The sequence below is a fragment of the Idiotropiscis lumnitzeri genome, chromosome 3 (genome assembly GCF_059441095.1).
Source record: "Idiotropiscis lumnitzeri isolate Australia: NSW breed Sydney's pygmy pipehorse chromosome 3, RoL_Ilum_1.0, whole genome shotgun sequence".
NCBI classification, from domain to species: domain Eukaryota; kingdom Metazoa; phylum Chordata; class Actinopteri; order Syngnathiformes; family Syngnathidae; genus Idiotropiscis; species Idiotropiscis lumnitzeri.
Genome location: NC_142393.1, coordinates 24,428,315 through 24,444,863, shown reverse-complemented (window position 1 = coordinate 24,444,863; position 16,549 = coordinate 24,428,315). Strand labels below are relative to the sequence as shown.

Below are 16,549 nucleotides of genomic sequence, written 5' to 3'. Positions count from 1 at the left end.
AAAATATTCCAAATATGCAACCCTAATCTAATTGTATTCGTTTGTCACAGGAATAAATGTAAAAAAAAAACATTTGCAACCTGCTGTGCACCCAGAGGGCTTCTGATTTGAATTCACCATCAATATGACATCAATTGAATGATTTTGCTGACATATGAATGACAAACTGAAGTTAACCACTGGGAAAATGCAGTTAGCCACGACGTCAGTCTCGTCAGCAGCTGAAGGCCGAGTCTCCAGCTAAATGCTTCCAGATGACAATCAACAAGGAGTGAAACATTCACCCTACACATACTATCCTGCTTTCAAGTGTGCGTGTTTGTGCGTCCTATACGCGTACAGTACACGTCGAGCGGGTAGAGCTGGAAGCATCTTGGAGGAGAACAGCTGTTGAATGGAGCCGCAGCTATTTGGTCTCATCAACGACGGCGGGGCGTTTTAAAGAGCAAAGGAGACATGTCAGCATCCCTAAACGGCAACAAGATGTCATGAACGCGCCGCAACGCTCCTTTCCTCCTTCTCGCTCTCGCTCTTTCTTTGTAATCCCGCAGGACTTTGCTCTCCTCCCCAGCCACTGTACGACCAGCCCCCATCCTCTCGTCGGCTCCCTGTCCCGCAACAAACCGCTCTGTTGCTAGGAGACTGGAGGGTTTGAGTTGGCCGCCCCCACCCCCGCTGGCAGTCTTGCGCACGCTCGCGCGCACACGCATAGCACACGAGTCGCTGATGGCGAGAGAGGAGCGGTCCTGCACACAGGCAGGCAGGTCAGGAAGAGGAGGTGGGGAGCTTGACTGGAAGCAGCTGGGTCACAAAGGCAGGAAGGCCACGAGAGCTGCTGGCCGAGACGCCGCACGCCGCAAATGAGCGCCTCGGACATGCACAAAGATCTCATGCCAGGGATTTCGCAGTGATGGGAGTTTGCAGTTTCCCCAAAACCACTTTTTGTTTTTCAGCCGTGCCTTGAGATACGAGTGCCTTGACGTAAGAGTTGTTCCAGATATGCGCTGTCGCTAGGCTAATAGATTGATTAGCATCAAAATTGAGATACGAGTCCGCTTCAGAAATCCCCAAGCCAACTCCTCCCAACCACCGCCTCTAGGTGGCGCCAGAAACTTTAAAACATCAACACAGCAACCATCAATTCACATCGGCTTCATTGCAGTGGGAGGACGTCATGTGCTGCTTTGCTAGCTGTCAAGAAAGAACACATAAGAGGAAAGTTTTTCGGCCAGGAGTGTCAAATTCATTATTGTTAATTGCCACACTGAGTACGGTATCCCTTGGAGGGCTGTTATGACGGTGGAACCATTAAAATGTTTAATCACCTCCTCATATTATTTCATATACAGTGCACAACAATTTGATGGATAACTAGTTTTGAAATCTAAAGTCAAGAATTATGGATTCTTCAACTATTTTTTATGTTAATTTAATAAGGGGTTTGGCTAAAAGAAAATGCATGCATTAAGATATTATTTCCTTCCTATGACAATTTGAAAGTGTGGCGCAGATTTTAGCCAGCATCAGGGAATTTGACATACTTGATTTCCTTTGACAGGCCACATAAAATGATGTGGGGGCCAAATCAGGCCCCTGAGCCATTTGGATGACACCTGTGCATGAGGCATTAATTTATCACTATATTACTGTGTGTTTTTATACACTACACTATTGCTGGGTGCAAATTTTTGTTTTAAAAAATGATATTGGTGTTTTGGAAGTGATTCATTGCATTTCGGTGTTTTGAGACGGTCACAAAACCACTTGTGCGTGTATGACATACTGATATCGGGTGTCGTAGTATCAGAGCATTTTATGAACTGAATAAATAAAAGTCAGAATGTACACTATTATATTGGTGCGTCAGTAATTTGCACGTATGCATGAATAAAAAAACAAGTAAAAACACCTTCATCACTTCTCGTGACTTATGACAGATCATCAAGAAGTCGGTAAATATCAGCGAGCTAATGGATACGCAAATGGCACAAACGCGCGTGGCAGTGTGTGCACGTCTGATTAATGGTGGCAGGTTAAGGTGCATATGACATCAAATGGGGATAAGAGATCATTACCCCCCTTTGCTTTTTTTTTTCAATTTCTTCTCTGCTGCCCGTTCTTTTTACCATCATCCTCTCCCCTCTGCCTCCGCTCACAAAGCCTGTCATTAAATCCACATTAGGTGCAGCCCGCTCCAAGCCTCTCTTCTGTGTGTGTGTGCGTGTGTGTGTGTGTGAGCATCTATCCCAAGATGAACATTCTTGGATGGCGAGTGCGACACTCCCAATCTTTGATGGAACCGGCAAGAGGAGCACCGGTCCCGGGACCAGCACTGCTTTTGTATGTAAATGAGCCACTTCCGCATCATCATTCAGTCCATTTCCGCTGTGTCTCACTTTGTCAATTTCTGTCCTGGGAAAGGTATTAAAGTGACAGCAGAGGTGTGCAAGTGGGGGATTATCGGCGACTTAAAGATATGTGTGAGTGTGTGGGTGTGTTAGGAGTGGAACTCTGAATTGTCTCCCACACAGGGGGGAGGCCCCCGGGCCAGTTAAAAATGGTGTTAATTTCTCCTCCTATGGGAAAGCAAAGAGCGGTCTCTCCATGGCAACAGTGAGGGTGCTGAAGGGAGGCAACGCCGAGCAGCCGATCAGCGACCCCCTCTTTGTACCGGCGTGCATACGAGCACAAAGTAGCTAGCGCACATGTGTCGTCCGTATTTGGACATGGGTGCACCTGCATCCCAAATTGGAGATATTTCAAGTCACAGTGGTGCCTTGAGCTCTAAGTTGAATTCATTCTGAGACAAAAACACTCAAAATACTTCGAAACTATCTATTCCCATTGAAATGAAGGGAAATGATATTTAAGCCGTCTCCCTGTGAAAAAAACGAACATTTTTGTGTTTGTGTTTTAATAAATAAAAATAACAGTCTCTAACATTCTATCTCATAAAACATCAAGTAAGAACATAATTAAATAGGATACGATTAATTTAACAGGGTGTGTATCATTATTTAATGCTGCAATTCAGTTCAGTGGGCAGCTCCTGCTGGTGTGATTGCATTGCCCACCAGGGGGCAATATAATACGGTCACACAGACACAATCACAAAAGAATGCAGTGCCGTCCACTCTTGGCTCAGCAATCACAGATTCACCTGTTTGCAGATTTTTTTTTAAATGTTTAATTCTTAGAATTTTGGGGGCAGAACGCCAACTGTGGTTTTTCATGGAAACTACTTATTGGCGATTTATCCCCACTTTTTCAAGAATTTCTGGTCATTTTCTTATTCAATGCAATTATAATGGGCATCAATTATGTGCAGATTTTTGCTATTCGCGGATAGTGTGGGTCTACTGTTGTACTACTTCTATTTCGTGCATCCTTCCATAAGATGCTCTAATATGCATAATTTTTCATTGAGGATAAAGAATATATGACTGTGAGTAGTTTTGTTACCAGTCAATATGTATTACGTTCCAATATATTGTGTTGAATATTTTGAAAAAAAACAAAAAAAAACTCAGTTGGTTGCTTGTATCTCAAGGCACCACACATTTTTGAAATCTGCACTGATGACACAACAAGCTCATCAGCAGCTCCCGAGTGAACGACTCTGTGATTCTCGTTTAGGACGGTGCACATTTTGGGAAGCCCTTCAAGTGAGGACATGTGGCCTACCGATAAGTGCTGCCAGACAACCATCAAACAAAAAGTGAGGACAAAAGCGCAGGAGATTCAAAACACACACAAAAAAAAGACATTTATGCAAATGCTGTAGAATAATAGGGCCGGTATTCTTTTGACTCTGTGGCCCTTTCCCGAAAAGATGGTCTCTCAAGGGAAGCGTGGCCTAATTAATCAGATAATAATGATGATGTTCCCCTTCTCGGTTGATGTCGAGGTGCAAACATCTCCAGTCGCCTTTTCAAGACCCGAGATGGTTAAGAATAATAAGCTCCAGAGCACAAAGACGACGTCCCCATGAAGTCTTTTATTTTGTAAATTGAGGGAGGCTCTACCCTGAATATCTCACGTCGGCCTGTTTAATTGTCTCCTGGCCAATCACAAAAAAAGGATGCGACTCAACAAAGCTGGTGAATTTTCATCATTGATTCCTCTTGCTAGTAAAATAAAACAAAGCTCCCGTTTCCCATTAAGACTTCAAGTCACAGATAAAAGACATTTGGTTTACTTTTGCATCCGACAGCAAATAAAAGAAGCGAGCATATATATATAAGTTTTTACTGCCGCAATAACAAATATTCTAAGATTTTTGTAGCACTTGATGAATGCATTCTATTTGTAGTGACTCAAACGAGGGCTGCAATGGACATTTATTGCAGTGATTGATTAATCGTTTCATTTTGTTTATTTAATAGATAAATCAGGTTAAATGTTTTTTTTAGCTTTTTTTCAACTTCCTTTCCGTTACTACAACCAGTTTTTTTTTAATTGACAGAAAGAAATCCACAAACGTAGTTGATTATAATTCAGTTACTGATTTTTTTTCATAACATCTGGCAGAAAATTGGCAAAAATGTTGATCATTGTTTTCCAATGTAAAAGCGGATGTTTGCAAATTCTTATTTTGATTCAACACAACAATAAAGATAAAGTTTGCTTCATGGATGACCACAAAAATTGTAAAATATTTGTTGTTGAGGGGCTGGAAAAAAAGTTAAACAAAGTCAGTCAATGATTTGCGAATCAAAACAGTTTACCAATTTGAAAATCAATTATTTGTCGATTAAGTGTTTCACCTCTAGACAGATGAATCTATTATTAAAATGATTGTTAGTTGAAACTTGAGGCTTGTCCTGCGCCTTGGTTGCAATGTTTGCTTCACCAGAATCGCACGATTTCTCGACACGCATCCACAACACGGCTACCGATTATCCGGCGTGACGCTAATCACACATAGTTACAGCTTTCAGTTGACATGGCAACTAAAAGCAAGAGCTTGCAACATTTTTTTGTCTTGATATGTAATCTTCAGCTCATGGCTCACGTGAATGCAAATGCATTTTCCGGATCCTCGCCGCTGCTTTTGCGGGATGTAATTTTGCAATGCATCTTTGGTGTGCGTCTGGTGCACCCCCCCCCCCTCCTCTTCCCTAATCAGAACATAATGGGAGCTAAACGAGGTTGCTTTTCCACACTGGGGGCTGCAGGGAGAGCTGTGCAGAAACAGGGCGAGACAACACGGACATACAGGCAACCATGAAGAAGGAGAATTCAGTATGTGGCTCGCTCGGACAGAAGCCTCTTGACGGACTGGCGACTGTTCGCCCGGCAGCCTTTGTCCCATCATACACTGAAGCCGCCTTGTACGCTCGGCGGACGCACAGAAGAGGCCTTCTCTGTGTGCACATCAGCCACCGTCCATCCCCGCCCCCACCTTCACCCTCACCCATGCATCCTCCCGTCATTTGCACGCCTGCCCCCATACAGAAACTTGGCACGGCCCAGGAGCAGCTGCGGCGGGGCGTCCGGAGACACGACCAACCACCCCCCAACGTCGCCCCCAAACAAGGCCGTGACCGTAAGCCACGTAAGCGTGTGCGACACTTTCACGCCGGCCTATTTGGGACAAAACGCAAACGGCAACGAAATGCCAAACAAAGCAGAAATGCATTGGACTAGGCCTGCTGTCTCAGCCGGATGCATGCATTGCAATTCCAAGTGTTGTTGTTTCTGACTCATCTGTAGACACAGCTCCTGTTGCCTAATGTTATGTTTCTTCTTTCCATTTCCATAGTGCTGCTGAGTCAGACAGAGGGCCTAAGCCCCCCCCCCAAACACACACAAACGCACAATATTAGCTACAAAGTGTGTACTCCTCTCCCGTAAATAAAACACCTTTAGTTCAGTAATACCTTCAATGGTTCACCAATGCTGTGCTATGAGAGATCGTCAAACCTCCCACAAGAATTCATCCAATTTCACTTCACTGGTCTTCAAACGATTTATTTACAAGAATTAATACAGTGGTGCCTTGAAATATGAGTGACACCAGTTGGGAGTTTTTCCAAGAGCCGAGCCGTGCTTGGGGTGATTTATCTGCTTTGACCTGTTAGCGCAAATGAGTGCCGTACGGTGGCAGAGAACTCAACTTAACTCTACTTAACTCAACTCACAATAAACTTGGCAAATCATGAACATTTTGTCCCAAATAAGACACTTCAAGCTTTTTATTGCCACTGCCAGTTAAAGTCTACTCTAAAACTAAACAGAAAACAAAGAATTAGGAAGAGAATGGCCTGTTAGCTTAATGCTAACAGATAGCATAATGTTAAATGTTGACAATGCTAACAGTTCATATCAAGTTCATTCTTAGAACCCTTTCAGCAACGGATAATTGTCTGAATAAATCACAAATCATGGAACATGTAGGTGCAAATAATAAAATGTAGTCGTGAACATGATTTTGGCCGATCCTCAACATAAAATGAAAGCTCTGTTGCATTTGAATGGCGCACTTTCTCAACCAGTGGTCAGCCAACCACCAGGGGGCGAAGACATGATTTAGGCTTCCTTGAACTTCGTAAATTAACAAGCGAACGCTCCCTGCAGTGGGAGCCCAAAGTCACATGAGAGGACTGATGAGGAGTCATGCCAAGAGAAGAAAGTAGTGTCTTGAAAGGGATCAACATCTGTTGTCTGAACTTGTTTTGGATTCAGGGACAAGTGATGTTCAACAAAATATTAGCCCGATCTAAATTTTATTTTTTTCTATTTATTATAAAATGATAATCCATTTATTCTAAAGTCTCATGTTATACACACAAACTAGTACAATAAAAGTACAGATGTGATCCCTAACATGATGGATATTGTGATTTCAATATTGATTTAAAAAAATCATGATCATCATTTATCCAATCATTATAATTGTGCAGCTCCCGCAACACGTGTGGAGAGATCATGAAATAATACCCACAGGCATACATTCTTTATCTTCTATGAAAAATTACTAATATTTATTATCTCACAAACAGGAGTGGTAAAAGTTTAATATTCTTTGTTTGTGTCTGCATGACTATTATGCTGCCCTCCGATGGCCAAGGCGAGCACATCAGAAGGATCATCACCGCCAATCGGATTGCAGCATTAAATCGTGATGCGTAATTCTTTACACTCTATTTCATTTTGTTATCCCTTTACATTTCATAAAGTACAATATGATGTTTTTTTTCCTTTTTAAAAGCATTTAATTTGTATTTGTTTATTTATTTATTTTTTGTAGCAGGGTTGGGGGGGGGTTGCAACCGATTAATGGCATTTCCATTGATTTCAATGGCTAGAGATGATTTTTGATATGAGTTTGTTTGTTTTATTTCCCCTAATGTGAAATGTGTGCTTTGGCTCAACAAAGGTTAGGAGACACCGGGTGAGATTTGTCCCAATCAAGACAACTGCAGGAACTTTTATCAAAAGAAAGCTGCACACAAAAGACACTCAACACACTCAGCGCTTTCCACCTGCCCTCTTGTCCGCAGGGGAACATAATACAGCCCAGAGACGAGATTAACCAGCTCGCTCGTCCCACGAGGAAATTGTGCATTCACTCAGGTTGAGCACCTGTGGCGGATTCAACGCATTGGCTCCTGAATTTGCGCCAATATGTCCTCTAGTTTGTTAACAACATGGGCGGGATGATTCCCAGAAGGCGCATTTAAAACGGAGGTGGGCCCGTACACGCACCCACCTTACTGTTTATCACTTGTATGGGCGCAAGCATGACATGACTCCTTTAACCCCGTGAGGTGGGACATGTGATGGGGCCTTTACTTTCACACGTCGTCACGTCATCGGGCACGAACAAGTGACGCTCGGCACCAACTGCGTGTGTGTCGCTCTCGGCCCCTTTTGTTTCATTCGTAGGCCCGCATGTGAATTGGCACAAATTAAAACCAGCCACCCTCCCTACCACCACCACCCGTCCCCCTCCCACTTGTGACCGGCCTGCAATATGCAGCTATGTATGACTTTATGTGTTGTCGACAACAAAATGCGGCAGAAGCCGGCGCTGGTGGAGCACACACAGAACACATGTGTTGCCAGAGCAACGGGCGCCTGCGAGAGTGCGAGTCTATCCGCATCTTTGCCAGGACAATGAAAAGTGACACTTGGCCAACACGGTCACACACCGTCTACATTTTCTACTCAACCCGTCAGATTGGCATGAAAAAAATAAATATGCGCGTCAGTTGGTTTGGGACAGCGAGGGCGCATGTCGTGAGTACCTCCACCCGCAATCAGCAGGTGATTGCCCCCCGCCCCCCCCAACCCCCAAAACACACACACGCCTCGACTTTATCTGCCTCTAAAGGGGCACCCCCGAGAGTCCAAGCTGCATACCATGAAAGTCGTTCGGCGTCCGGTGCGAAAGTGTATAACGCCGCACATTGTCAATGTGAGTGTTGCTTCTCGCCGTCACGGCTGCACAACAGCCTCTCAGCATCGGCACCGCCGGCAGGCAGCGGCGTTGCTATGGCAGCAGGGATGATAGTGCACGGGGCCGCTTGCGCTGGGATGTGCATGCACGGACAAAGTGGAGCGTTATCGCGCGGGGTGGAGGTGGGACCGCGAAATGTTGGCGTTTTTTTTCTTTTTCTTTCGTGCCAGCTTGGAAATGAAGACAAGTTGCAGACGGCGACGGGACAGCACGCAGACGCCACTCACGCACACGCACACGCATACGCGCACGATCACACTTTACCGTTGACTTGACCGGGACATACAGCACGGGCTTCCCCGGAGCTCCTTTCTTGTTGTGCTCTCCCAAAACGTTGGTCCCCACTTGAAATCCTTTGGACTTGACCCAGAATTTGAATTTGGCGTTAATGTGGCTGTTGTCCACGTACACGCCGTCCGACTCGTCGTTTTGCAACAAGGTCTGCATGATTTTGTTGTATTTCCGCCGGGTGACGGTCTTTGTTTTCCCAGAGTCTCCGTAAGTGCGGAGGCACCAGTCCTGAAATTCACTGAACATCTCCGCCTCCAACGCGACCGGACTCCGGCTCCGGCTCCTTTTGGGCGCATCCACGCACGCCGCCTTCTTCGTTGCCATTGCTCGCCCTCGCTCCCCACTTCTCGCTCCCTCTCCCCCCCGCCGCGCTCTCCCTCTCTCTCTTCTTTCACGTCTGGATCCAACAGCCCGGCTAATAAAGAGCACACTTGAGCGGCTTCCTCCACCTACCCCCTCCCGCCCCGCCGCCGCTGTTGTCCCACGTCCAACGTGACTCGGTTCGGCACCGGGACGCGGTTTGGTTGCGCGTGAGTGACCCGGGCCGGACGGACGGACGGACGGACGACAGCACACCTGTTTGCAGCGGCTGTCCCGACCGCAGCGGTGATAAAATGTCACTTCCTCAAATCATGAGCTGAGGAGCAGAGAGCGAGCGAGGGAGTGTGGGAGGGAGGGAGGCAAGGAGGAAGGAAGGAAGGGGGCATGGCTGGGGGAGAGGGAGGGGGGGCGTCCTGCACCGGGGCGGCCATCTCCCACCTGTGCGTAAAACCTTCCTCTTCTTCTTGAGCTCCGAGGAGACAAAAGAAACATGTCGCTTTCACTTTCTATCGACCTACATACGACTATGGCGGGGGAAGGGGGTGTATATTTGGTCTCGAACAGCAAAAAGCTTCACGTCGTGCGCGTCCGGTTCTTCCTCACACCTGTTTGAATGGCATCTGCGACTTCTTATCGTCCCTCTGAAATATGCACGCGCATTACAAAACCTATCCCGCCATTCGTGCCAGCCGCACACGACGTCCGACTTCAGGACAAGAACACTTTTAGAGACGCGGTGCTTATTGCTGAGTGAAGAATTAACCGTCCCGTTGTGCAACAAAGCGTGGGGTGAGAAGGGCTTCTTTGTTTCATTGCAAGACGGGCCTTTCCAATTCCGCTGTCCTCATTCAAAGAGGAACAAGAAGTGAAAGAAATAGGCTACTGCCGACTTCGTATTCCCGTCTATGCCTCTTTGCATTGTCATCCCGCAAGCGAACCTCGTGTTTGTTTTCTGTACCTCCGTGAATCCAAGACGCACCACAATGTCCGATTTAAGGATGAGAATATTTTTTTTAACATACTACACCTGCATGGAGGATGCTACTCGTTGATCATGAACAGGGTCCTTTGTTTGATTGCAAGACAGTCCGGGCCTCATAGAATGTTTACAATTCAAACAGAAAAATTCAAGTCCAGAAACGCAGAGAGGGATTCTTCAAATTCACCACATTGCAACATCTGGTATGCATGCAAAAAAAGCAAAACAATTTCATTCCTTATGTCACTTTCACTTCAGGCAGGGAAAAAAAATACTGTTGTCGATACAAGTGTCCCTAAAATTTTTTTATTTTGTTTGGACTCATGTTTTCTCATATGCAAATCAGTTATTTAACGTTCATTTTTGCTCATTAGACTGGATGAGTAAAGGCCAATCGGTGCTCGTAAATTTATTCTATTTGACTTGATTGTTGTTTGAGTGGACAAAAAAATTGGACAAACTAAAATCAGACGCATTGCTTTAAGTATTTAATGTCAGCATGGCTTCAGCACAAAAGGCTGCATTCATGGGTCATTTTCATATCGTTTGATAAATAACAGTGAAGACGTACCCCAGTGTATTTTATTTTGAAAATCAATTAATTTCAATGATATTAATATTTGAATGATTGTGTTCATTCAAAAGGTAACGGGTGTTGATTTTTCACACTTTTTATGCCCAGAAATCTTTAACGCTTTGTGTTGTAAATGAAATGTCATATTTTGGCATTTATTTTCTGAAGATGCTAATTCCATTTTGGGGTTCAGATAGTGGATGGGGGGATGGTTCTGTAGGCTTTTCCGATTTCCACTTCATATTAATGTGCCTTTTTCCTGAAAACTAAGACGAACGCATCTTGGCTGTCGATGAATCGATTTATTTTGACAGCTCAAGTCAGAACAATTTCATGTCTTGTGTTATTACGAATGACAAAAAAGACAAGAGTGTGACGTGTTTGGAAATTCTGCAACTTACGTGGCCTTTACCATTATGCACTTTATCATTATCATTTATCAACCTTTATGGAAGAAGCGTATTTCAGTGGGTCACCACCATTTGTGAAATCTGTGGCAAAATTGAAATTGTTATCATCAACGATTTTTTGCCGTACAAATTCAAAGACATTTCCATAGCTTTGGATTGCCTTGAATTGAGTTTATTATCTTTGCTATTATGACCTTAAAATAAAATCAATAAAATTTAGACTTCAAATAGGGTTTTACCCTTTTAAAACGAAGGTCACGTGATGAGAATTTCTATATTGTAAAAGCAAATTATGAATGTCTCTGAGAATGACCCATATATTAGTCCATATCAGAGGCAAACCCCATTGTCAGACTGTTTTTTTTTTTTTTCTCATCGGGGGTCTTGTTTGTACAGTTGGGCGCCTGTGTGTGACTCCCCCTGGCCTGTACATTACAGGCCCAAGCTGGCGGCGGTGACTGCTGCTGTTGCCATGACAGCAGCTCAGCAGAGTCTCTGGCCCTGCAAAGGCTGAGTGGGATGGCCCGTCCTCGTGGCTCGATCCGCGCACGCAAAATGGAACATTGGACAAAAAGCCCCACCCTGGACACCGGTAGACGTCAAATACAGCACTAGTGCTTTCGTGCATGTGCGTGCGTGCGTGGGGTGATTGGCCGAAGCCTGTGCAAGCCATTTCATTCCATTTCATCATCTGGTCTCCAGGAGTCTTTTTTTGTCAGGACTGGCCTGATCCTATATGTTGAACATCACTCGGGGGCAGAAGCATTTCAAGGCTGATTTTTGCAAGTATGATCCATCATCATTTCATGGAGTCCATTCACCCCCGCCCCGCGTACACAGACATCAGTGCAGCTCTGTGTTGCGCTAATCTGCAATTATTTTTGACGGCGTGTGTGCTGAAGAATTATATGCAGGAACCACATTTGGATGTGGACAAACATTTGGTGACACACCTGTTAGTCCAGAATGGCCACAATTCCTTACAGTGCCAGTAAACGGCGCTGTGGTGGCATTGACAGAAAGAGCGGTCAGAAGTTTCTTTCAAATTTTAATCAGAGATGGCTTCATGCATCCCTCACGCTGATTTCTACGGATTTTGCCATGCTTGGTCATTTATAGCTATGACGTTTTCGGGATAAACATTCCACCCGTTGCTGAACCTAACCCTTAATTCATAAATATAACTAATTGCTGTATCACTCTACTCATATTATATAATTATGATTATCATGAAAACTTGATGTGCTTGAGAAATGAGGAGGGCAAATTTGGAATCAGTGCATTGGAATCATCTTGAAAAGTTACTTGTTTCTCTGATTTGAAAACTTTTGTTGACCAGTGTAATGAAAAAACGCGAACATTAGCGTAGCATAAGTGTATCATAAGCATGTCGTAGCTACCAATTCATATCTATGGCTGTTTTTTATTCTGCCGCTAGTCACGTAAACGTCTCTCGAACGTTCTATTTTTAGTACAGTCCACAGTTGCTTATTTTGTAAAGTCCTTATCTACTATTCAACGTTCGATGTACCAGTCACCTCTAACGTATGCCTACACCCGCTTGACCCAATTAGGCCGTTAAATCGAGGTTCCGCTGCCCTTCAAAGACCTTTAAAATGACTTTGGAAAACCTAATCAAATACAACTTGCTATGCAGATGTGTTTGTGAGTGTGAAAGGTTGTTCGTCTGCGTGGGTCCTGCGATTGGCTGGCAACCGGTTCAGGGTGTTGACTGCTGGGATAGGCTCCAGCATGCTTGTGAGGATAAGCGGTTCAGATAATGGGCGGAAAATAATTCAATTTTTGAGCACGGATTGTATGTTACGAGCAAATTCAGAGAAAGCGACTGTATTTCTGGTTTGAGATTTCTGGAATCCGGATTAGATAAAACAGTCCTAAAATGTCTTGGAGGAAAGGAGTTACAATTCATTAGAAGTTTTGAATATGAACAAATGACCATGAGATGTGGGGTCCCTCAAGGGTCAGTGCTTGGACCCCTTTTGTTCAGTTTATAAATGTTACCTTGGGGTCAAATGCTTCAGAACACCAATGTTGGTTATCAACGTCCCCAAATGACAGCAGTCAAAAACTTTCTTCTGCCAATCCAAAACCAAACAGATGTTATTTTGTTTCACACCAAAGAGGGGAAAAAATAGAATTGCTCTTCCAAAACACCTGGAGCCATTGCCTTTAGAAAGTCCAAATTCTTTGGGTGCTGATAGTCTTGGACCTGACTTCCAGCTATCAGATCTTATCAATCACAAAAACAGCCTTTTAACACCTCAAAAACATATCCAAACTAAAGGGCCGAATGTTCCATGCAGACCAGGAGACACTTTTCCATGCTTTATCTCCTGTACACTTGATTACTCGAACGGTCTTCTGACCCAACTCCCTCAAAAGCACATCAAACATCTGCAGCTAAATCAGAACGCTGCAGCTCGAGTTCTGAACAGAGCAAAGGTTATGTTCACACTACAAGGCGTGAAGCCCAATTCTAATTTTTTGTTAAATCCATTCTTTCTATGTCCTCATTCACATTACAAAAAACAACAATACAACGCAACTTTATTTATATAGCGCATTTCACAACACCTGGATCTATATCAAAGCGTCTTACATAGAGTGGAATACAAATCAGTGGGAAATTACAACACAAATTAAAACACATTTACAATTAATACAAGAACAGCAGAGCAGTGACAGTCTCATGCTGAGTCAAAAGCCAAAGAATAAAAATGTGTCTTTAAACGAGTTTTAAAAGTGGACAGAGAGGGGGCTTGCCTAACATTTAATGCAAGTTCGTTCCATAGGGAAGGACCGGCAACAGAAAAGTCACAACTTTTTATCATTTCATATTGTCAGAGCAGCGATACGTGAGGAGGTCGAAATATTTAGGGGAAATGAGTTGACGCTCTTCGATCTCATTTCACGGACACGTCTGCTAAAGATGATGCGACGTCACTGCCGCTCGGAATGAACCGCCTGCAATGAATTCATGCTATCGACAAACATGTCAACTACAAAATTAATGGCGGGTCTTCCATTTCACACTTAGGCCTTCAGTGAAGTCCTACTTAGTCCAAGTTGAATAAATCCCCCCTCATATGAGTGTTGGACCACCTCTGCTCACGAGAGTGAGCTTCTCTTGAAAGGTCTGTCTAGAAGATGACCTTGCAGGTACATCTTCCATCAAACGCACACTTTTCCCTCCTTTGGCCATTGTTGAGTTAAAAAAGCATGAAGATATTTCACTTTTTTGAATGTTTGCCAGGAAAGACTGTCTGATGTCGATTTTCCACTTGGTCCCAAGTGAGTATCGAATCACAGAACGCGTTCGCACCTTCAACGTAAGGCCCGCAAGAAGGCTTGCTGTTACCAACTTGTGATCTGATTGGCTGTCGCAACTGTCTATCAACTCTAAAATCCCGTCGGAGCACACGGCACAAACTCTCGCGCTGTTGATTCTGAAGGCGTACTATGAAATCTGCGAGGCAACACAACAAGCTGATTTCAAATCGGATAAAAACTCTCACGTAACATTTAACATTGGGACAGATATAATATCAAATGAATGTGAAGAATTATATATAAATATAGCTGTGGTGTCCGGGCTCTCTCTTAGAGATATGGTGAGAAGCTCGGTCATCCGAGAGGGACTCGGAGTCGAGCCGCTCCTTCTCCGCATTGAGAGGAGCCACATGAGGTGGCTGGGGCATCTGATTAGGATGAGGTGCTACGGGCATGTCCCACCGGCAGGAGGCCCCGGGGTGGTGGAAAGAAAGTAAGGACGGAAGGGGACGAAGAATGATTATTTTATGAACAAGGACGGAGGGACGATGATGGAAGGCTCCTCAGGTGGCGGACGGAGGACGGACTGGCAAAAGAGGTTAAAGTGCCCATCTCTGGTGGCCAATTTACATCCACATATGAAAGAGGCCCAGAACGGATTTTAAAAAATCTGAATTGTACAGTTCCCACTGCATGAAAAAAATCTGAATCAAATCAACCTGCAGTGTGAACATACCCAAATAGATCTGATCATATTGCTGCTGTCCTAAAGTCTTGACACTGGCTCCCAATCAGCTGTAGAATAGATTTTAAATTCTGCGACTGGTCTACAAATATCTAAAAGATATTCGCATTGGATCCATTGAAGAAAAGCTGATCTAATGAAAAAAAAAAACCAGTGGATTCCTTTTTTTTTTTGTTTTGCTTTAAGGTTACATTTCACAGTCCAGACTTCTAGTCATTTTAGAAAACTATTTTAATTTATTTACTTTACCTTTAAATATATTAAAAGTCTCTCTGCTTCTGAATGTCATTAATTGTTTTGTTTTTAAAGGCTTTTAGGTGTCTTTGCTTGTGTGAAGCACATTGAATTGCCTAGTGTAGGAAATGCGGAATATAAATAAAGCTTTCTTCCCTTGCCTAATGTGTGAACTCTGACCTAAGTGACGTGAAGAACCCGAAAGAAGAAGCTGGTATGCAAGGGGCCAAAAGCCAAGACAAATGTAGCCACAAGTTGGATGAACTGAAAATCTGTTGGCAAAAATTTTTTAAAACATTTTAAGATGGACAATCCAACTAAATGTTTTAAGTTTCGCTGATGTGAAAATGCAAGTTGAAGTCAGTATACTGGCTTTGCTTGTAACACAACCTAGTCATAGTCACACCCAAAGGCTGCATATTTATTATTTCAACACACATCCTCTGAATGAGAACCTGGAAAGACAGCGGTTGGGTTGGTGGGAGGGCACAGCACAGCAGCAGGCGTCCGGTAAACGGGGGGCAAAGAATCAAAGTGACGTGAAGACATAAGTGTTGAAGTGAAGACAATGCGTGGCACACAGCCTGACGGCGAGTGATGAGGAACCGGCTTCAGTGAGGCTGACAAGTTGACGCGGCTCGGCCCACTCGTGATATCGCCGCTGCTCGATCCAAAACAACCAGAACACGTCTGCCTCCCCAAGGTGGAGATGAAAACTGCAGCTCCTTTGTGTCCCGGCCGAGAACCGACCCATCCCACAAAAGCGCAAACAGCGTATGTTCACATACTGTGTGTCATCTTAATACATTTATTTTAGTATCATCAAGAGCAGGATTCTCAAGGTGTGGTTTCGAAGGTTCTTGTTCTTTTAGCGGAACATATAAATCAGTCACAAAGTGACCCCCCCCCACCCACCTTACAAAGGTCAAAATAAATTAGGGCTGGGTGTAAAAATTCGATTAATCGATTTGAATTGCCTTATATTGATTCATGAAACCATATATCGAATTGAAATAGCATTTAACTTAAAGGCCTCAATGTTTTATTTTTGTATTTTGCAGTTTTCTTGAATTTGCAGTTCGCAGTAATTCAAAAGTATCTTGTAATATTTACAAAATACATGACTTATTGCACTTAAAGATACTTCAGAATATTTTACATTTACATTTAAAATTATTTATTAATTTGTATGGCTGTCTCTTTTGATACGGTTAAAGTTGTTTGGTTTTGCAACCACTTT

The 16,549-nt window shown here is 43.8% G+C and overlaps 1 protein-coding gene across 2 annotated transcripts in view; it reads right to left on the bottom strand.

The window, feature by feature from the left end:
* nol4la (nucleolar protein 4-like a) overlaps positions 1 to 9,129 on the bottom strand; it is a 34,427-nt gene extending 25,298 nt beyond the window's left edge. For both annotated transcript variants that reach the window (XM_088291532.1, XM_088291534.1), the window contains exon 1: positions 8,729 to 9,129. In XM_088291532.1, coding sequence (XP_088147658.1) covers positions 8,729 to 9,079 — 351 coding nt within the window. In that variant the 5' untranslated portion in view covers positions 9,080 to 9,129. The remainder of the gene's footprint in view (positions 1 to 8,728) is intronic.
* Positions 9,130 to 16,549: the final 7,420 nt, after the last annotated feature.